The 21,654-nt window shown below is 38.9% G+C and overlaps 1 protein-coding gene across 3 annotated transcripts in view; it reads left to right on the forward strand.

Moving 5' to 3' along the window:
* The window catches only part of GIGYF2 (GRB10 interacting GYF protein 2), a 117,988-nt gene that overhangs the window by 58,401 nt on the left and 37,933 nt on the right, over positions 1-21,654 (forward strand). For 2 of the 3 annotated variants that reach the window (XM_037144031.2, XM_037144039.2), the window contains 6 exons: positions 4,834-5,013; positions 8,551-8,768; positions 8,858-9,020; positions 9,105-9,293; positions 12,179-12,375; positions 13,312-13,471. In XM_037144031.2, the coding sequence (XP_036999926.2) occupies positions 4,834-5,013; positions 8,551-8,768; positions 8,858-9,020; positions 9,105-9,293; positions 12,179-12,375; positions 13,312-13,471 (1,107 nt within the window). The remainder of the gene's footprint in view (positions 1-4,833; positions 5,014-8,550; positions 8,769-8,857; positions 9,021-9,104; positions 9,294-12,178; positions 12,376-13,311; positions 13,472-21,654) is intronic. The other variant, XM_037144036.2, reaches the window with a different exon arrangement.

Raw genomic sequence — 21,654 nt, forward strand, 5'->3', positions numbered from 1 at the left:
CTGCTGGAAGATTTAACAAATTTAGTTTCATCTCCCCTTTTAAAGATGTTGTCAGTCCCTGTCCCTAAGTTCCTTTTTTTTTTTTTTTTAGATTTTATTCATTTATTTTTAGAGGGGAAGGGAAGGAGAGAGGGAGAGAATATCAATGTATGGTTGCCTCTCATGTGTCCCCTGCTGGGAACTGGCCTGCAATTCAGGCATGTGCCCTGAGAATCGAACTGCGATCCTTTGGTTCGCAGGCCCTTGCTCAATCCACTGAGCTACACCAGCCAGGGCTCCTAAGTTCCTTTTTAGAGCTTATTAAATTTAGATCCCAGATCTTTCTCTTTCTCCTTTAGTTTTTCTAGAATTTCTGGTTGCTTCTGGTGGGCTTAATTTGTTAGCAAACCCTGGATTAGGAGTTTAAACACCTATGTTCTATTTCCGATTTGCTCACTGCTCAGCTATGTGACCTGGGGAGACTCCCTGCAGGCATCCTTTCCTCCCAGGAACAGGAGAGACCAGATGTTTGACTTCACTCTGTTTACTATGAGGGCTAGATGAGATATATCAATGTATTTTGTCAACTGTAGTGTATTGAGTCATTTATTTACTGTGTGTCCCTGGACTGTGGACCAGAGGCTAGGTGCGGTGTGTAAGTCTCCTGATTTTCAGTTCTGTGTCTTCAGTTTGTCCATAGAGGAGGAGGGTACTCATGTTAATGTTTACTGGAGGGCTGAGTGCGAGTAAAACAAACAGGCAAAAAATGGTAAAGTAGTACTATTTCTCCAGGAAAATAGTACTATTTACTAAAGTTGAGTGTATCTATGATGTAGCAATTTCACTTCTAGGTAAATGCCAAGGGAATGCAAACATGCTCATCAAATAATCATATCCAACCAAGAATGTTCATAGCAGCACAATTCATAACAGCAAGAAAAAATCAGAAACAACCTAATCAGCGGGAGAGAAGGGAAATATGTTGTGGTTTATTCATACAGTGAAACCGTTCCTGTGCATTATTGCAAAAGAACAAGCTAAGCTACTGTTTGTAACAATGTGGATGAATCTCCCTTAATGTCCAGTGAAAGAAGCTAGACAAAAGTGAATCTTCCATTTTTATTTTAAAAAAAAGTTTAAAAGCAGGCAAAACTAATCTTTGGAGATTGAAATAAAAATAGGGCTTACTTTGGAAAGAGCTGATTTAGAGGATGTGAAGGCTTTTGAGGGTTCCTGATATTCTTTTGCTTTTTGAAAGTCTTAAAAGTGGTAGTTATGTGGATATATTTACTTTACGAAAACTCTTTGAATTGTACATTAGTGATTTGTGTACTTATAAGAATTTTACACTTCAATAAGTTCTTTTAAAGGTAGTGGGAGGACATAATTAGAATTCATTTAACAGTTTTTGAATCTTTTTGTACTTTTCCCTTATGAAAATGACAATGATATCCCTAAAGATAGAAGTCCACCTACCATGCATTTACACATGGAATAGGCTTGGCATGTGAGAATTATGTTATTCAGGTTTTCCTTGGTTTACCAGAAAAGTTGTCACCTAGAGCTTTCCATTTCCATTATTCACTGTGCAATAATGATACACCAGGAAAATGCACTGCAATTTTTAGGGAGTATTTTGTAGAAATAGGCATTTATTGATAAAATCTGAACTCCTTTGTAATAGAATTTTTAAACTAGCGTGGGCACTAGAGTGTCCATGTAAAATCAGGTGGTTTCACTGAAATGCATGTGCATGTAACACCTGCTTTCAGGTTAGAGATTGGATCTTCTCTAGTCAAGATGTGTACATCAGAATTAGAGCCAGAATTTAAAATCAGGTCTGGTGACTCCCAAGATTTTTTGGGGGGAGGGGTACTATCCTCTTCTTTATTTTAACAATTTCTCTCAAATCCTTTTTGGAACAAGAAATACTGTAAGTAGTTACTCAAAAGTATGTGGTGCAGGTTTCCCAGCAGGTTGAGAATTATGAAATAGTTTACAGTGAGTAGAAAAGTCCCCAATTTTTTTTCTGTAGTCTCCCTATTTTATTAGCCGATTTTGTCTTTAATTTTCTTATTCCTGGATACTAATATGAGAAGTATATGTATGACTTGACAGTTACAAAGGTAAAGAAGATGCTAGTTTAGAAAAAAATGCAAACAATTCACCTAAAGGGAAATAATGTCAGTAAACATAGGAAATATCTTTGATATGAAAATTTCATATTTGAGCCAAGTTAGTATACTATTTTTCAACTAATAAAGTAGTAAATGTTAAAAGGTTTGACCCTTTTTGTGGGGGAAATAATCTGGTGGCTTATGCTATGGCAGCAAGGTTTATTTTGTACCCATTCGTATCTTAGGAAGATGTTTAATCACAGAAGAATTTGCTGTCATCAATGAAGGTAGATTACAAGATAATAGGTATACTGATTGCAACTACATAAAAATACAAAGTTACATAAAAGCTAACCACAGGTAGAGTTCTATTTCTAGATTTAGGGATTACTAATATTCTTAGTAACTTAATTTTTGCAGTTTATTTGTTGGAAAAAATTATAATTTCAGTTCTTGATAAGTTAAGCCTTTTGCCATTAATGTGATTTTGCTTATTTGGTACCTCCATTACAATTTCAAAGACTCAGTGTAAAAGGAGGTGAAAGTGAGTGTGATTGCCGCTGTGTTCCCAAATCAGTGTACAGTGCTAGGCACACACTTGTGACTGAATCGTTACGTGGGTTTACAGTTCATTTCCCATCGTTTGTCAGTTTATACACATTAGGGGTTTCTTTGTTTTAGATTTGTTCCTCTTTTGTAAGTGTACCTACTACATTTTTAATCAAGTTATATAATGAATGTGGTACTTTATAAAATGGATTGTCCTCTCTTAATTCTGAGCAAGAGAGCCTGCAAGGTCTTCTAGCCCTTCTAACACAAGGGCAGATGTATAGAATATGTATGTACTCAAATCCATAAAACTTGGTATTTTCAGTGCACTAAGTATGTGTTGAATGGAGCCAGAAGATTAACTTTTGAACCCTGGCATTTAAACAGCAGCGTGTGGCTTTAGACAGTTTTCATGGGTTATCTTTTTGAGCCTCACTATTCTCAGCTATAAAATGGGAAAAATGTCTAATATTGAAAATTGTTATAAAGATTAAGTCAGTTTAAATGAGTTTTTATTATCTATGGCTATGTAACAAGTTAGTGGCTGAAAACAGCAAACATTTATTATCTCAGTTTCTGTGGGCCAAGAAGGAGCTGCTTGGCTAGGTGGTCCTGGCCTGGGTCTGCAGTCACAGAGTCTGCCAGGGTTTCAGTCAGCTTAAGGTTCAAGGGGGCTAGCCACTTCCCATCTTACTCATGTGGCTGTTGGCAGGCCGTAGTTCCTTGCCAGTGGGCTTCTCATGGCGTGGTAGCTGGGATCCCTCAGAGAGTGTCCTAGGTGGAAGGCCACAGTCGTTTTTAACTTAGTATTGGGAGTGACGTCTCATCACTTCTGGAGTATTCCGTTTGTCGGGAATGAGTCATTCAGCCCAGCCCATGCCTCAGGTGAGGGGCAGAGGGTATTATTGGGGGCTGTGTTGGAGGTGGCCCCCAGAATGAAAAAGCAGACAGTGTTTGCCCAGCAAAGAATGGCATCCCACATTCTAAATTATTTTATTCTTTAAAATAATTTTAATTCTTTAAGATCTGATAAAAACCTAACATCCATTTGGGCAAACAGGATTTTGAATCTTAATAAGAATGGACTGTAAGAGGATTACCAAAAATTAAATTTCCTCAGTTTCAGAGGCCACTGTATGGTTTCATTCTTCACTTTTAGTTCGGTTTCATGGAAAGAATGAGGTTGTCACTGAGAGAATATGTAACTTCTGTTGTTATGAACTGAGGACATTGGTTATATGTTCTGGGTTTTCAACTACTTCAGAGATTTTATTGAAGTAGTTGAAATTTTATTTATGTAATTTGTTTTATTTATATATGTTAGCACATGTGGTTTATATATGTTAGCACATGCGGGGTGGTGGCTAAAGAATTTGCATAATTTAGAACTGTGGTGTCCTTTAGAAGTACCAGTTTGGGTTACTTGATATACCAGGTTATCTTTTACCGTTAATGTAGCTCTTGAGTTGCATCAGGTTTTAGATATAGCTTAGCTTTGAATTCTGTTCAAAAGCAATTTGCTGTATGCCTTTAATATACTAGGTGTTAGAGTAAATGAAATTTTATAGCTCACAGTCTCTACTTTTGAGTTGACAATCTGTTTTTGGAATAAAAGAGAAATTGAAATGTACAGATATCCTGTTAGGGCAGAATTACCAGTCAAAGTTGATTAAATTAGGTTATAGCATATAATTAAAAATATTGTATGCCTTAAGAAAAAAAAAACTATGGCTGATTAAGGAAGGCTTACCAGGATACACAGTTAAATGCAAACAGCAAGCATATAAAGCCAGTGTAATATTTGGAGGGGATGCAGTGGGAGTGTGAGGGAGGGAGCTGTGCATGTGCGTGCACACGTACAGCTGTGGACAGTTTGGGCTCTGAGAAGTTGCTGCTGGGGGTTACTTCCAGAGAAAAAGATAGGGTCTTGTGGAGGAGGAAGTTGGTTCTCTTTTCATTGCATGCCTTTTTTTGAATGCACATATTATTTTTGTTTTAAAAATAACCAGTCTGTGAACATTGTGCTTTAAGAAATATGTCTAATAATCTCTGCATATATCCATGGTTTACTTATACTGCCTGAACACTGAAGTGGACACATTTGCAGAAAAGCCGGATTTGTGGAGTCAAGTCTCTTTTCAAATTCTTCACTGGCTGAGGCTTATGCTTTTTTTTTTTTTATTTACAGGAAGACCAAATTTTGAGGAAGGTGGACCAACATCAGTGGGAAGAAAGCATGAATTTATACGATCAGAAAGTGACAATTGGCGTATTTTTAGAGAGGAACAAAATGGAGAAGATGAAGATGGAGGATGGCGACTAGCGGGATCACGAAGGGATGGAGAGAGGTGGCGTCCTCACAGTCCCGGTAAGGGTTCTGTTGAGGCTTTGGTGGAAATCGTTGGGGAATAAGTGAAAAGATAAACTGTTGTTTTCTTTTAAATGTGGAGTCATTATTTATGTCATCACAGTTAGTGTTATTACTACAAAAAATTTCAACATAAAAACTTCCAGACCTATTCAGTTGATTAAATCACTTTTATTTTTCTGGGGCAAATAGTGTGGTTTCACAGGAGGTGCCTGCCCTTAACTGCGCAACGGAGGAAGGGTTTCATTTGGTTCTAACTCTTACAAAGTCTTTTTTCATCACGCTTTCAAACTTGTAAGTGTATAATTACATGCTCATTTAGGGACATGCGGTCCACCTAAAATGTTTTTTTCCCCCTGTATAAGAAAGGATTTATTCTCTCCTTTCCTTTTTTTTTTTTTTGGTCCTGAAAATGTGATTAATGCCTCTTTGAAGAATAAACTTTAAACCCAGGTCAAAAACATAATCACAAGTTCATTCTTTTGTACCTCTAAGTTTAAAAAAAGGAGAGAGAATAGTAGCGATTAGTGGTTTTGTAAGTTCCTCTATTTGACTCTTTAAGATGCTTCCAACTGTTCTTCCCTGACATTAGATATGCTGGTAACTGAAGACACTGGTGCTTTGTGTCAAAGTTCATCCCCTGCCAAAGTGCTGATTCCACGCTCATGATAATCAGATGCCACCGTAGTTTGAATCATGGGGTCACGCAGAAATGAAGCATACAAGAGGGTGTACATGTCTTTTGAATTTCTTGTGCATCACATTTTATCTACCAACTGTATGCCAAGGGAGCTTACCTTTAATACAGGACATTATAATAATGTAAACTGTTTTCATTTACTTTTTAAAGTCAAGTTAGTAGCAAAACCACCAGCCTTGGTCAGCATAAACATTCTAACAGGCATTTAGAGGTAGAAACTTTGTGAAATCAGTCCTTGGATAAAGTTAGGATGGCTTTGCTCCAACTCTTCCTGACTGCCTCTTGGGCGAGTTTTCTGTCATTAGTGGGCATTGTTTACATCACAGTTTTCTAGGCAGTTCTCATCAATCTGTGTCCTGGGCAACCAGATGTTATCGTTCTCTTCAAGGCATAATGGCATTTTGTACTGAGCTTGCCTGTAAGCAGAGGGTTTGTAGACTTGTGTTCCCAACAAGCGTTCAGTGAGAATGGACAGGATCTGGGCCGAGCGAGAAGAAAAATTCCAGCTGATCAAAAACAAACAAGGTGAATGTTTTGGAAGATAAACAGTGTTTCTAAGCCCAAATGTCTGACGTTGATTCTCTTAAAGGGAGTTGAACAAAGTAAAATTTTAGTATTATATTCTACCAGTGAATCTCTTCAACCAACAACTTAGATTTTGGATATATATTGTCTTTTTCTAAGTCTGTCTCCTAATATTTGACTTTTATGTCAGTTTTGCCATCAATTTGATAATTTTTTCAAAAATTTTTATTTATATTTACAAATAAAATATTTACATATTTTAAAAGATAGTTTAGGGCATACAGAGATATATGGGGCTGAACAACACTGTAAATTTATGCATTTTAAAGATGTATACTGTCACCCTGGCTGGTGCAGCTCAGTGGATTGAGCACCGGCCTGCAAACCAAAGGGTCACTGTTTCACTTCCCAGTCAGGGCACATGCCTGGGTTGTGGGCCAGGTCCCTAGTAGGGGGTGTGCAAGAGGCAACCACACATTGATGTTTCCCTCCCTCTCTTTCTCCTTCCCTTCCCCTCTCTCTAAAAATAAATACATAAATCTTTTATCTACCCTTTCAATCCAACCTATTAAAAGTTGGTCCTGATTTGACCAGTTGTTTTTAAGTTACTCTTAACATTTCTTAGATTTCAGTTAATCTTTTATTAGGATTTGATTACAATTTTAAATATAATGACTTTGACTGATTTTTATCTTTTGATAACAGTATCAAACTAGTTCTGATGTAATGTCTTTAAAGCAGTGGTCAATCTTAATAAGCTGTAGATATGTTTTATCTGCTACATTTACTTTCATGAATAAATTTTTTTTTTTACTGTTGGTAAGACAACAAAAATACGGAATCTAGTTCTGTTAAAGTAGGGTGCATATTTGGGTATGTCTAGAGATGAATACATTAGGACTGCTAAGCACCCACTCTGGGGGCTGAACTTATGGCACTCAGCACGAGGGAGCCAGGAGCCAGCCGCCCTTATAGGCAATTTAGAAATTACTGTAGACGGAGCACTCTGGGATTCAGCATTTGATTGTGAATACTTTTGAGACTCCAGGTTTATGTTCAAGCAATCTGGGCATAAAATTCCTTTGTTTTCATAGACAGTAGTAAATAGTGTTTTGTTGTTGTAAGTGCTAATGGTGGGAGATGTGGAAATAATGTTTTCCTTACCGTTTTGTGAGTGGCTTATAAGATGCTACCTGTATTTGGCATTTTAACATTTTGTCCTTGGGTTTTCAGTTTAAGTTTTAGATTGCTAATTTTAGCAAATTGAGCCTCAGTAGTAAGAATACTTTACCTTGGTCTCATTTCTTTGTGTACCTCCCACAGAGAAAGCAGTCAAGGATAGAAAATTCTAATATGTTAAAACCTGCCTCTTTTTTTTTTTTTTTTTTAATTAACTCTCTTGGATTCGGGCTTCTCAGATTTTACCAAGTTTCCCTGTTCTTTTTTAGAAAAAAGTACTTTAACCTAGGATCTTCTAATCTTAGGCAGTCTCTTTCTGCGGGACAGTGGATATAATAGCATGCTAGGGTTGATTTAGGAATGTCCCTGGGGTGTTATACGGAAATAACTCCCTAGGGGAGAGATCGGGAAGGGAAGTAATGAGCTTGTTACTGTGGGAAAAGCAGTAGAGGGTGCAGAATTGAGTTTTAGTTCTACTTTGCCATTTGCAAGTTAATTCTGTCAGAAGTTTTGTTTTTTAAGTTATAAAATTAGGATAATGGGCCATGTAGAATCTCTGACATCTCTCAGTACTATAATTCCATGACTTTTTGGGAATCAGAATCACAAATAGGATCTTGCCTCTTAGCAGTTGGGCATTATGAGTCTGATATAAAGTAACACAGGGAGCTGGGCTTATCCATAAAGAACGGTATTTTCCGAAGGAGAAAGAAAATGCTTTGAAGACATGCCAGAAGGAAGGCACCAACTTCAGTATGGAAAGATAGCCAGGGCTAAGTCTGAGCTAGGAGTGGGCTAATCAGCATTTCAGTTAGATGCCTGAAGCTTATTTAAGGTATATACTTTGAATAAAGTACCCTTTAAAAGTGATTTGTTTTCAGTGTGTATTTAAAAGCTTTAGAGTCTGTGTGGCTCAGTACTTAGTGAAGATACCCAATGAAGATACCCACAGCAGTGGTACACATATGCCAGCTTTGGAGCTTCATGTAATTGGGCCAGTTTTCTGTGTAGTGGGTCAATCCATTTGAATTTGCTTTCTATTGTAGTTTTCTCCTTATATCCTGTCCATCATTTTCTTTTTCCAATGCTGTCACAAAGCTTTTCTAAGGTCTGTGTCCTCCTCCTGACCCCAGATGGCCCTCGTTCTGCAGGCTGGCGGGAGCACATGGAACGGCGGCGAAGGTTTGAGTTTGATTTTCGAGATCGGGATGATGAACGGGGCTACCGAAGGGTGCGCACGGGCAGTGGCAGCATTGATGATGACAGGGACAGCTTGCCCGAGTGGTGCTTAGAGGATGCTGAGGAAGAAATGGGCACATTTGACTCTTCTGGAGCGTTCCTCTCTCTAAAGGTAAGAAGTTGATTTTAAACATCGTGACAGGCACTGACTTACTAAATCCAAATTTCTGTTAACCTTTGGCTTTTTTTTTTCCCCTGCAGAAAGTACAGAAAGAGCCTATTCCAGAAGAGCAGGAGATGGACTTCCGGCCTGTGGAGGAAGGAGAGGGGTGCTCTGACTCGGAGTGTAGCCATAATGAAGAAGCCAAAGAACCTGATAAGACATATAAGAAAGAGGGAGAAAAGATGGATAGAATAGGAGTTGGTATGGTGCAATTTTGTCTTTGCCTTTTTTTCTGTCGAACCAAAATTTTCCTAAATTGTTAATTAAAGATTACTTATGTTACAGAAGCTAGTGAGGAAACACCTCAAACCTTAACATCATCTGCTAGACCAGGTACTCCTTCAGACCATCTGCCTCAAGAAACACCACAGTTTGAGAGGAAAGAGGAGCCCAAAACTGAGCAAGCCGAAAAAGTTGAAGAAGAGAGTAGGATGGAAAATAGTTTGCCAACCAAAGTGCCCAGCAGAGTGGATGGTATGTATGAGAGTCTTCAAGCTAAAGCAGGGCTCTGCTGGGGTCGTGATCACTGACTGATAAGATAGGCTTCTGTTTACACCTCCTAGAACTGCTTCTAAGGGTATGTCATTAGAAAAGGCTATTTTACTGGTAAACCTAATCAAACTTTGCTTCCCATATGTGTGTCCATCCCAGAGTTCAATACAATAGAGTCAGAGGCAGCAAGGTGGAGCTCAGGAGTCTCACTTCCTAGGATGTTAAGACGTACCCACCCTAGGGTCAGTCAAGCAACTGGGTCTGTGATCCTCTGCAGTAGTTTGATTTTTATATCAGACATGTACCTTCCTTTCTATGCCCAGAGGACACACCAAAATGCCATTGTTCAGAAGAGGCCACAAAGAATGTGGATGAATCCTTGGAATCCTCATCACCTTTGCTGTACTATAAGCTTAAAGTGTATCTGCTTCTTCAGTGCTGCTCTACTGATTTTAAACTGCTCATATACCTTAGTAGGAAATACCAATGTTTATTTCCATGTTTCTTATACACATTAAAAAATGACATTGTAAGGCCTGGTGTTGAAGGATTGATTCATTCACCATAAAAATTCACACCTTTTAACATGGCCTATGATACCTCGTGTGATTGGGCTTCTTCCTCCCCCTGTGCAGTTGTGGCACTAGTCTTTCTCCCCTTCGTTCTCTCCCCTACGGTCCTGAAATGTGCCTGGTTCTCTTGCCTTTGTGTCTTGTTGGCACACTGTGTTCTCTGCACCTGACACTCTCTCCCACCCCACGTTCCCAAGCTAGGTTAGGTGTCTTGTTTCTTAAATAGCATTTCCAAAATAGTGATGTAATAATACAAAGGTCTGTTTATCTTTTTTGCCGAAAAAACTAATATTTTGAGGTCTCGAACCAAGGATTTTGTTTTTCTTTTTAGTGTTTAGAACAAAGCTGAATGAATGAATTCAGCAAGTATTTGAATCTCCACTGTGTATATCAGGTACTATGAGACTTGTACATTTTGAAATTTTAGGATGGGATCAAAATGTATATTTTTGAGAAAGCTATCTCAAAATACATGTGCATTTTTGAGATAGATGTGCATTAAAGATTAAAACTCTGGATTTAGGGGATAAAGCATGTGTATATCAATAATCAGAGGCAAAAAGGAACTGTGTGAATTTATGATTGGCAGACTCCTGGAGTGCTTCAGGAAGTGAGTGTCTTTGAGTTTGTCTTGGAATAATAAATAGAACATGGAGGTGAGTAGCTAGATGAATTGGGAGAGGGCATGCTCGTACTAGGCAGCTGAAGTGAGCAGGTGGGACTGGGCATGGGCAGGAATCAGCTTCTGTTTTTATTTAGCTGAAGCGTGCGTGTGAAAGGAGAATGGTGGGAAGCATGGTTGGAATGTAGATTTGACCCCTATATGTAGGGTGGGTTGTTGTGATGACAGCTTGGTGCATGTGGCCTGCTGGGCTCCCAAGTTGTCATTGTGATGGAGGCAGTGCACCTGTAAAAGGAGGTGGTAGCAGATGAGATGTCAGAGTGGAAATTGGCCAGACACAGTCATTGCTTGCGTATCAGGACGAAGAAAAGGGAAGAGTCAGAGGTGAGTGAAGTGCCTGGAGAAGGTTATGCTGCCATTAGTAGAAAAATAGTAGAAGTTGAGGAGCACATTGGGAAGAGGAGTAAATAGAGTTCGTCTTGAAAATTGATTCTGAGGCACTGATGAGAAATTAGGTGGAGATTGCCAGAGAGCTGTCATGAGTAAGGAACTGAAGATGAGAAGAGGTTGGGGCCAGAGAGTGGATGAAAATGTAACATTTACATGCACTTGTTAGGGGTGAAAAGAAAAGTGGAGTGAGAACAGATACTTGGGTGATTTCGATTTTTCGATAGGTAAAAGGAGCCGGAAAAAAGTCTTCAGAGACGAGTGTAGAATGCAGGAAAATGAAGCAAGGAGGATGTTTTCAGCTTGGAAAAGGGTAGATAATATCAGGTGCTACTTCAGAGGTTGGAGGATCAGGACAGTATTGGATTTGGGGACTTTAGGTCACTGTTATCTTTGGGAGACAAACTTTACCGGTGGGTGGGAGTGGAAGGCACAGTGTAGCAGGTGTGTGGATGGTGGTAAAGTGGACACAGCTTATATAGACTGTTCTTTTAAAAAGTTTGGTGTGGGAGGAAGTGAGAGGAACAGGAATTTAGAGAAGCTGTCTATAATTGAACAAACAAGGTTTCAAAGGGAAACTGCGATTCTATCTAATTAGTTTGCCCCCCTTTCCTTCTTAGGAGTATGCATAGTGGTAGGGTAGAAATAGGAACCAACACAGAGCCTCTTTTCAGTCTTTATTCTCACAGAGAGGAACCTGCACTGTACAGGTAGACTCCAAGTGTTCTTCGTTATCCTGCAAAATGTAATGTATTATTTATGTTAATTATGACTTGAAAAGGTACTCATCCAGATAATTACAGGTATTTTTAGTAAAGGTTTTGGTGATGAGATATGCCATCTCTGAGAAGATTTGCAGTGCTTTGTTAACTGTCTCTGCTATTCGGAGACGTGACGTAAAGAAGGGATGAGACTGACTCCGTTTGTTTTCAAGAGGTGGACCCATAACAAACAGAGATGGGTAGATGCTCTAGTGACACAGGGAGGCACCATAGAAGGCCCTTCTGGAAACCTGTTAATCCTTCCATTTTGCCACTCTGGAGGTACCTTTGTCACTAGGGAGAAGTCCTGTACTTCTCCAGAAGTAGCTACAGTGTTCATGACACAGCTCACATTTCTGCCCTGCCCAGTTAGCAGGCTGCTCACCTTGACAGTTCAGACTTCTCCCTCGTGAGGCTCCCTGTATTGAAAGGGTTTTCATCTGTCTCCATCTTTTTCCCTTCTAGAAATGGTTTCTGACGTCCAGCAGCCCCTGTCTCAGATTCCTTCAGATACAGCCTCTCCCCTCCTCATACTCCCATCTCCTCTTCCCAGTCCTAGTCCTGCCCTCCGGCCAGTTGAAGCGCCGGCTGTGGGTGCTCCTGGTATGGGCGGTGTCTCTGTGGAGCCAGATGATGAAGAGGGCCTCAAACATTTGGAGCAGGTAAAGATCATGTAATTCTTTTTTATCCTCTCAGACTGCCATAAAAATTGGGAAGTGTTAAATAATATTCAAAAACAGGGCCTTCGTGCTCCAGATTTTATGTACTGGAAAAGTTATTTGTATGTCTGATATTTATTTGTATGAGTAATTGTCTTTTAAATCAGTTCATGCTTATAAGTTTCTGCTATGTAGTAGTTATTATGTCAGGTTATTTTTTGCTCTTCTGAGGTTGCCTTTAGCTGTTTGCTTTTCTTTTTTCTTTTTTCTTTGGAAATTAATGGAATGCCAAAAATGGCTAAAACAAGCAGCTGTGGATAGGTACTGTGTGTGTCTGTGTATTTTGCCTAAAGTATAACAGGGAAAATAGTCAAACTCCCAGGATATTAGCACACTAGATGTGCCATTAGTATGGCACACTAGATTTTCCTAAGATTGTATATACCGTTGTTTATGTGCAAAGTAAATGATAGCTTGCTTTCTGAAGAATTTCTCTTCAGGGTGGGAAATGCTGAATAAAGGAAGGAAGGGGATAGTGTCTTAGTACAGCTTGCAAAAGATTTTATTGGTAATTGTACTCATTGAGCCTTTTGTTCTGTTAACACACATGCTTTTACAGGTTTAGTTTATACACTTTAGGGATTGACCGATTGCTTATCAATTTTAAAAAGTACTCTTACTAGTTTGTTGATTAGAAGCCTGGGCTTTGATCCATACTAGTTTGTGTTGTAATTTTAGTTCGATTTGCTTAGTAATTTTCATTTCTCTGTAACATGGGAGTGGTGCCTGTTCCATGGTGTTGTTGGGAAAATTAAGTCATTGCATGCTGTGTTCCTTGCATGTCTTTTACAGATCAAATAGTCCCCAAAAGGCAGGCATATTTATGTGTACAAGTGTTAATTTAGGATCATATGTTTCCATTTTTTGTTTTTCTGTTAGCAAGCTGAGAAGATGGTGGCTTATCTCCAAGACAGTGCACTGGATGATGAGAGACTGGCGTCGAAACTGCAAGAGCACAGAGCTAAGGGAGTCTCAGTTCCATCGATGCACGAAGCCATGCAGAAGTGGTATTACAAAGATCCTCAGGGAGAAATTCAAGGTAGGCTGTTCTGTTCTAGTCTAAGGGCAGAAGTGTCTGTCATTACCTCCAGGTTCTGTAAGGTGGAAATTAGTGTTGATTTTCATAGTTGGGCAAAAGAGTCAATGCTATAGGCTTTATATATATATATACATAAAGGCATTTTATAGGCTCCTCCCATGTCACTGTGTGGTTTCAGTGTGGGGTGGGGACTCCAGTGAAAAGAATTTGAATATAGGATACAATATCATGCTAATATGATAGTGATGTAAGCAAGATTCCTAAGAACCGCCTCATTCTGGCATCCCAGCTGCTTAGCTATGCAGGTGTACTTAACTTCTCTATACTTTAGTCTTCTTTCCATAAGCAGGTAGGAGATGGCAGCAATCTTGGAAGACTGTGCTTTAATGTTTTGCTAAAGTGGACTTGATATAAATGATAAAAAAAAAACTATTAAAGATGCCTGAGAAGAGTTAACTACCATGTTATAAATTTCTTAAAACATTTGTATGGCACATAAGTTAAATTAGAATGGGGAGAGAAGGTCATTTGTTGATTCTTCATTTCTGCTTTCGAAATCTTTGCTAATAACCTGAAATTGGTTGTTGAAGGTCTTAGTTTCAGTTTCATGACCGTGTTTAACCAAGTGACCTCTCTCCAGTGTGATGAGTCCTTTTCCTCTCTCAGCGCCTTTACCCTGCTTCATTCTTCTTCACAGCGTCTGTCTCTGCCTGGCACTATATGTATTTGTTCTATCAAACGTAAAGTGTATAAGAGCAGGGTTTTAATTAAAGTACATACAGATGTGTATTTTAATTAAATTAGAGAATAATTGTTGCTTCACATGCACTTGTTAGAAATAATACAGATTCCACATACCCTTTACCCAGTTTCCCCCAGGGATAACCTCTTGCAGAACTATGGTACAATATCACAATCAGAATATTGACGTAGTCAAGATTCAGAGTGTTTCCATCTCAACAGGGATCCCTCAGGGTGCCCTTTTATAGACCAGTCATTTCCCTCCCATCCACCCCCCCCCCTTCCTTAACCCCTGGCAACCACTAATCTGTTCCCTATTTCTGTATTTTGTCATTATGTGGCCCTGGCTGCTGTGGCTCGGTTGGGCGTCATCTTGCTGTTAAGATTGCTGGTTTGATTCCAGGTCAGGGCACATGCCTGGGTTGTGGATTCAGCCCCAGCTGGGACATGTGCAGGAGGCAACCCATTGAAATTTCTCTCCCTTTTCCCCTTCTCCCCTTCTCCCCTTCTCTCTTTAGAATCAGTAAAATAAAAAAAATTCAGGAGAGTAGCCTGAATATTTAAAGAATGTTATATAAATTGAATCATACAATATGTTATTTTGGGGGCTGATGTTTTCACTCAGCATGAGTCTCTGGAGATTCATTCAGGTTGTTTCATATATCAATAGTTTGTTTCTTTTACTTTAGTATTTCATGGTACAGACATGTCATGGTTTAACTTCACTCATAAACAGCATCTGGTGCGTTCCCAGATTTTGGCTATTACAACACAGCTATTAAACATTCACGGATAGGTTTTTATGTGAACAGTGTTTCAGTCTTCTGAGATAAATATGTTTATTTCAGAAGTACAACTGCTGGATTAAAGGGTGATTATATGTTTAGTTTTTTAAAGAAAATCACTAAACTGGTTTCCAGAGGGCTGTACTATTTTATATTTCCACCAGCAGTGTGTTAAAGATCCAGATTTTCTACACCCAGTTTTAATAATTTTGATGCTATTTTTAATTTTGTCATTCTGACAAGTGTGTCATATCTCATTGTAGTTTTTAACTGCATTTTTCTAATGGCTAAAGCTGTTGAACACCTTTTTATGTGCCTTTTGCCTGTTTATACTCTTCATTAAACGTCTCCATTTTTTTTAGGATTGTATTTATTTTTAGAGAAAGGGGAAGAGGAGGAGAAAGAGAGGGAGAGAAACATCAATGTGTGGTTGTCTCTTGAGCAGCCCCTACTGGGGACCTGGCCTGCAACCCAGGCACGTGCCCTAACTGGGAATCGAACCAATGACCATTTGGTTCGCAGGCCTTCACTCAATCCACTGAGCCACACCAGCCAGGGCTCTTCATGTTTTTTGCCCATGTTCTAGTTGGATTGTTTTTTATTTTTGAGAGTTCTTTGTATAGTCTAGACACCAGTCCTTTGTTAGATACGTGGATTACAAATGCTTTCTCCCAATCAGTACCTTTATTCTCAACAGCCTTTCCCAGAGCAAAAGTATTTTAATGATGTCCATTGATTAGTTTTATTAATTAATGGATTGTGGTTTTGGTATTAAGTCTAAGAAGAACTCTTTGCCTTTGCCTAGCTTCAGATTCCAAGAATTTTTTTCATACCTTCCCCAGTTTATATTTTTGTTGAAAAGGTATCTTTCCTTCTTTGATGGCTTTTGCAACTTTGTGAAAATGCCCTTGAGCATATTGTGTTGGCCGATTCCAGGTTCACTTACCGTGCGCCAGTCATCTCTGCTTTTCTCTCTCTGTCCGCAACACCGCTGCCTTGATTGCTGTGGGTGCAGAAGTCTTGAAATTGAGTAGGCAGATTTCTCCCAGTTTTTCTTTTCAAAGAAGTTTTTAGCTTGTCTGGTTCCTTTGCCTTTTCATTTAAATTTCAGAATAATCTTGTCTATATTTACCAAAAATCTTGCTGAGGTTTAGTAGGAGTTTTCTTAAGCCTCTATACTGTTTAGAAGAGAATCAACATCTTTTCCATATTGAGTCTTCTAATCAATAAATTTGCTATGTCTTTCGATTTATTTTGATATTTGATTTCTTTTATTGGCTCTGTAGTTTTCAGCATAGATTCTGTACATGTTTTATTAGATTTATACCTAAGTCTTTGATTTTTTTTGGAGCAGTTATAAATTTTATAATATTTCAGTGTCTGTGTTTTATTGCTCCTAAATAGAATTGAACTTTGGATGATAACCTTTACTCTGTGACCTTGCTGCGTTTATTCATTAGTCCTAGGAGTTCTTTTTTACTATTGTTAGATTTCATAGGATTTTCTCTGTAGATATTTGTCATCTGCAAATAAGGACAGTTTTACTTTTCATTTCTAATTCATATGCCTTACTTATGTTGCACTGTTGTACCATATATTTCAACACTGTTGGTGAGAGGAGTGAGAGCAGGCATATTGCCCCTGTTTTTCCTGTGTTTCTATCTCAGGGGCAGCACTTTAATAATTAGGTGCAATGTTAGCTGCTGGGAGTTCGTAGATGCTATCAAGTTGAAGTTGAAGTACCCAATATTTTTGGCATTCTTATCATGTTTTGGTGTTGGATTTTGTCAAATGCTTTTTTAAATCTGTTGACTGATCATGTGATTTTTCTTACTTATATATAGTTAATATGGTAGATTACATTGATTGAATCCGTTTCGCATCCTTGGAGTAAACTCTGGTCATGATGTGTACTCTCTCTCTTTTTTTTTTTTTTATATGTTATTTATTTATTTTTAGAGAGAGGGGAAGGGAAGGAGAAAGAGTGGGAGAGAAACATCAATGTGTGGTTGCCTCTCATGTGTCCCCTAATGGGGACCTGGCCTGCAACCCAGGCATGTGCCCTGACTGGGAATTGAACCAGCAACCCTTTGCTTCAGAGGCCCGTGCTCCATCCACTGAGCTACACCAGCCAGGGCTCTCTCTTTTTTTTTTAAAGATTTTATTTATTTATCTTCAGAGGGGAAGGGAGAGAAACATCAATGTATGGTTGCTTCTCATGCGTTCCTTGCTGGGAACTGGCCTGCAACCCAGGCATGTGCCTTGACTGGGAATTGAACTGAGCTCCTTTGGTTCCACTGAGCCACACCAGCCGGGGCATGATGTGTACTCTTTTTATGTATTGCTCAATCCCATTGGATAATACTTTGTTGATGATTTTTTGATCTGTGTTAATAAGATTTGTTGCTTTGTAGGTTGTGTTTTTGGTTTTTTTTTAACTCTTATTTTCTGGTTTTGATATCAGTGTAATATTAGCGTCATACAGGGAGTGGAGAATTATGTCCTCCCCTATTTTCTCCTAATTTGTTTAGAATTGGTGTTAATGTTTCTTTAAATGTTTGACATAATTCTCCAGGGAAACTATCTGGAGACTTTTTTAAGAATCTAACAATTTACAAATTCAATATCCTTAATAGTTACAGGCCTATTTAAATTATCTATTTAATATGGGTGAAATGAGATAGTTTGTTTTCTGATGAGTTGGTCCATTTATCTAATATGCCAACTTCTTATGTTTAGATCACTCCTTTATTTTCTTACTATGACTATTGTTTTGATGTCTGCAGGTTCTCTAGTGATAGCCTCTGTTTTAATCCTGATATTGGTAATTTGTTCAGTTCTCTTTTTCTCTGTCAGTCTTGCTAGAGGTTTGCTAATGTTACTGATCCTTTCAGAGAATCAGCTTTGTTCCATTGATTGTAACTGCTTTTTTTTCTTTTCAATTTTATTGATTTCTGCTCTTAATGATTTCTTTACTTTTGCATCTTAGGGTGTATTTTGCTCTTTTTTTGGTCTTGAGGTAAAAGCTTATATTATTCATTGGAGGTTTTTAATGTAAGCATTTATTTATTTTTTCTGGTTTTATTTATTTATTTATTTTTCCACATTAAAAAAAATTTTTTTTAATTTTATTGATTATGCTGTTACAGTTGTTCTATTCCCCCCTTCATTCCCCTCCACCCTACCCCCCATCCCCACCATTACCCCCCCTTTAGTTTATGACCAAGTGTCTCAAGTCCTTTAGATTCTATATTTCCCATGCTATCCTTGCCCCCCCTTCTATTTTCTATCTACTGTCTATGCTACTTATTTTCTGTACCTTCTCCCCCTTTCTCCTCCTCCCACTCCCCTGTTGCTAACCCTCCTTGAGATCTTCATTTCTATGTTTCCACTCCTGATCTAGCTGTCCTTTTAGTTTGCTTTTGTTTTAGGTGTGGTTGTTAATAACTGTGAGTTTGTTGTCCTTTCACTGTTCATGTTTCTTTAACTTCTTTTTCTTCGATAAGTCCCTTTAACATTTCATATAATAAGGGCTTGGTGATGATGAACTCCTTGAATTTGATCTTATCTGAGAAGCACTTTATCTGTCCTTCCATTCTAAATGAAAGTTTTGCTGGATAGAGCAATCTTGGTTGTAGGTCTTTGGATTTCATGACTTGGAATACCTCTTTCCAACCCCTTCTTGCCTGTAAGGTCTCTTTTGAGAAATCCGCTGACAGTCTGATGGGGACTCCTTTGTAGGTGACTGTCCCCTTAGCTCTTGCTGCTTCTAGGATTCTCTCCTTCATTTTAATTTTGGCTAATGTAATGATGATGTGCCTTGGTGTGTTCCTTCTTGGGTCCAACTTCTTTGGGACTCTCTGAGCTTCCTGGATTTCCTGGAAGTCTATTTCCCTTTGCCAGATTGGGGAAATTCTCCTTTATTATTTGTTCAAATAAGTTTTCCACTGGTGGCTGTGCCTTTCCCCCCTCTGGTACCCCCTATAATTCGGATGTTGGAACGTTTAAAGATGTCCTGGAGGTTCCTAAGACTCTCCTCATTTCTTTGAATTCTTGCTTCTTGACTCTTTTCTGTTTGGCCATTATTTGCTTTCTTCTGGTCCACTCCATTGATTTGAGTCCCAGTTTCCTTTTCATTGCTATTGGTGTCCTGTGCAATTCCATTCATTTCAATTAGTTTCACCTTCATATATTTGTCTAATTTGTGGCTATAATCAACCAGTTCTGTGAGGATCCTGATGACCAGTGTTTTAAACTGTGCATCTGAGAGTTTGGCTATTTCTTCATTGCTTAGATCTATGGGCTCTGGGGCTTTGAGATCTTCTTGCTATATTTTTGGTATGTTCGCGTCCTTTAAGTGTGAGAAGCGGCGCCTTGGACTCCCAGGTCACTGGGTTGTGACGCTATATGTGGGGTCGTGGTCAGAGTGGGGAAATGGCGACCCCCTCTGCTGTTTCTCACAGCTGGGTGAGGAGCAGCGCCTTACGTGGTTCACCTGGGCCGGGACACTCAGAGTTGCTGGGTTATGATGCTGTATGTGGAGGTGGGGTCAGAGCAGGGAAATGGCGGCGCCCTCCACTGCTGCTTGCTGCAGGGACCCGCTGGGCCTGGTCCAACCGCCCACTCCCTTGCCTGTCCACCTGCGCACAAATGCCCGATCACAGTCAACACGCAGCACCCCTCCCCTGCTGTTCCCCCGCTGTCTCCCCCACTGTCGCTTGCCTGGTGGCTCGCTCGGTCGCTCACTAGGTCCAACCCTGCGCCTGAATTCCGCTCGTCTGGATTCCGCGCGCCTGAGTCAGTCTGACCGAGTCCTCCTGTGCAACCCCGCTTCACCAGCCGCTGGTTTTGCCCCTTACCGGTCAGGCTGAAGAATTTGTTGTTAATGGACTTTCGAAAAGTTCAATTTTCCGTGTTCTGGCTGTGTTTTCTGTTGCTAATATTTAGTTGTCTCTAAACTTGGTTGTGTGAGAAGGCACGGCACATCCACCTATGCCTCCATCTTGGCGGAAGTCTCTAATGTAAGCATTTAATATTATAAACTTCTCTTTCAGCACTTCTTTAACTGTGTACCACAAAATTGGATGTACGTATTTTTATTTAGTTCAGTGTTTTTTTTGTATTTGTTATTTTCCTTGAGACTTCCACTTTTACCCATGGATTATTTAGGAGTGTTGTTTAGTTTCCAAGTGTTCTCCTGTTACCTTTCTGTGTATTATTTCCGGTTTGATTCTGTTGTGATTGAGGAACACACTATATATGGTTGTAATGTTTAAAAACTTAACTGAAATTTATGGCCCAGAATATAGTTTATTTTGCTATATGTTCTGTGGTTACTTGAATGTGTGTTTTGCTCTCTTTGGAATATGCTGTCAGTTAAATCCTCTTGGTTAGTGGTGGTGTTGAGTTGTATAATCTTGTTGATTTTCTGTCTAGTAGTTTGGTCAGTTGTTGAGAGAGAGGTGTTTGAAGTCTTCATCCATGCCTGCGACTTCTCTGTTTCTCTTTTCCCCACCAGGTTTTTGCTTCACACAGTTTGCAGCTTTGTTGTTTGGTGCTCATACTTCCCTGAGGGCTGTGTGTTTTGACCCTTTATTATTATATAATGTCTGTGTCTCCGTAATTTTCTTTGCTTTGACATCTAGTTTGTCAAATATTAATATAGCCACTCCAACTTTCTTTTGATTGTTTGTATGATATGTCTTTCTGTATTTGTGTATTTGAAATAACTTTCTTGTAGACAGCATATAATTGGGTGATGCTTTTAATTGTGTGTATTGGGTCGTGTTTCTTGTTGCCAAGTTCTGGGATATATGGGGTTGATGAAAATCTAACACCTCTTGTCAATTTGCCTTCTTTACTCCACCTTTCAGAGTCTTCCTTTGTTTTTTTTTTTTTTTATACATAATCAGAATTTTTAGTCGTATTTAGCAGGAGAGGCAGAAAAGAAATGCATCTTCCGGGAAGTGTATCTTCCTGGAAGTGGAGGCCCAAGACTTTGTTTTGTTTACTGCTGTATTCCCACTGTCTGGACTTACGTAATTGGTGTTCAGTATATATTTGCTGAATGAATGAACTAATGATCACTGAGCAGAACTAATGATCACTGAGCAGAGTATATTAGTTAGTTTTTTTGTATACAGTATTTGATTATTTCTTACTGTATAGACCATCTAGAATAGTTATGATTAAGTGATACAAAGTTTAAAACACTCCTATCCATTTTATTTACTTTTCTGACAAATGAATTGTAGAGATTTGATGAGTTGGACTTATGCTCCTTAAAATAAAGCACTGCTGAGAATTTGGGATGTGTAGACATGAAGATTATTTTTAAATCTTTTATTGTATTTTTATTAGTTAGAAGCCTGTTTATCACCCTTGGAGAAGAATTAGGTTATCTTACAAATTATTATTTTTTAAAATATTTTACTTATTGCCCTGGCTGGTGTGGCTCAGTGGATTGAGCACCAGCCTGTGAACCAAAGGGTTGTGGATTTGGTTCCCAGTCAGGGCACATGCCTGGGTTTTGGGCCACTGTTTCTCTTCCTTTCTTTCTCCCTCCCCTTCTCTCTAAAAATAAGTAAATAAAATCTTGTAAGAAAAGAACACAAAATATTTTATTTATTCTTAGAGGGAAAGGGAAGGGGGAAAGAG

Source organism: Artibeus jamaicensis, unplaced genomic scaffold (genome assembly GCF_021234435.1).
Source record: "Artibeus jamaicensis isolate MK-2021 breed Jamaican fruit bat unplaced genomic scaffold, CSHL_Jam_final contig_944, whole genome shotgun sequence".
Taxonomy (NCBI): Eukaryota; Metazoa; Chordata; class Mammalia; order Chiroptera; family Phyllostomidae; genus Artibeus; species Artibeus jamaicensis.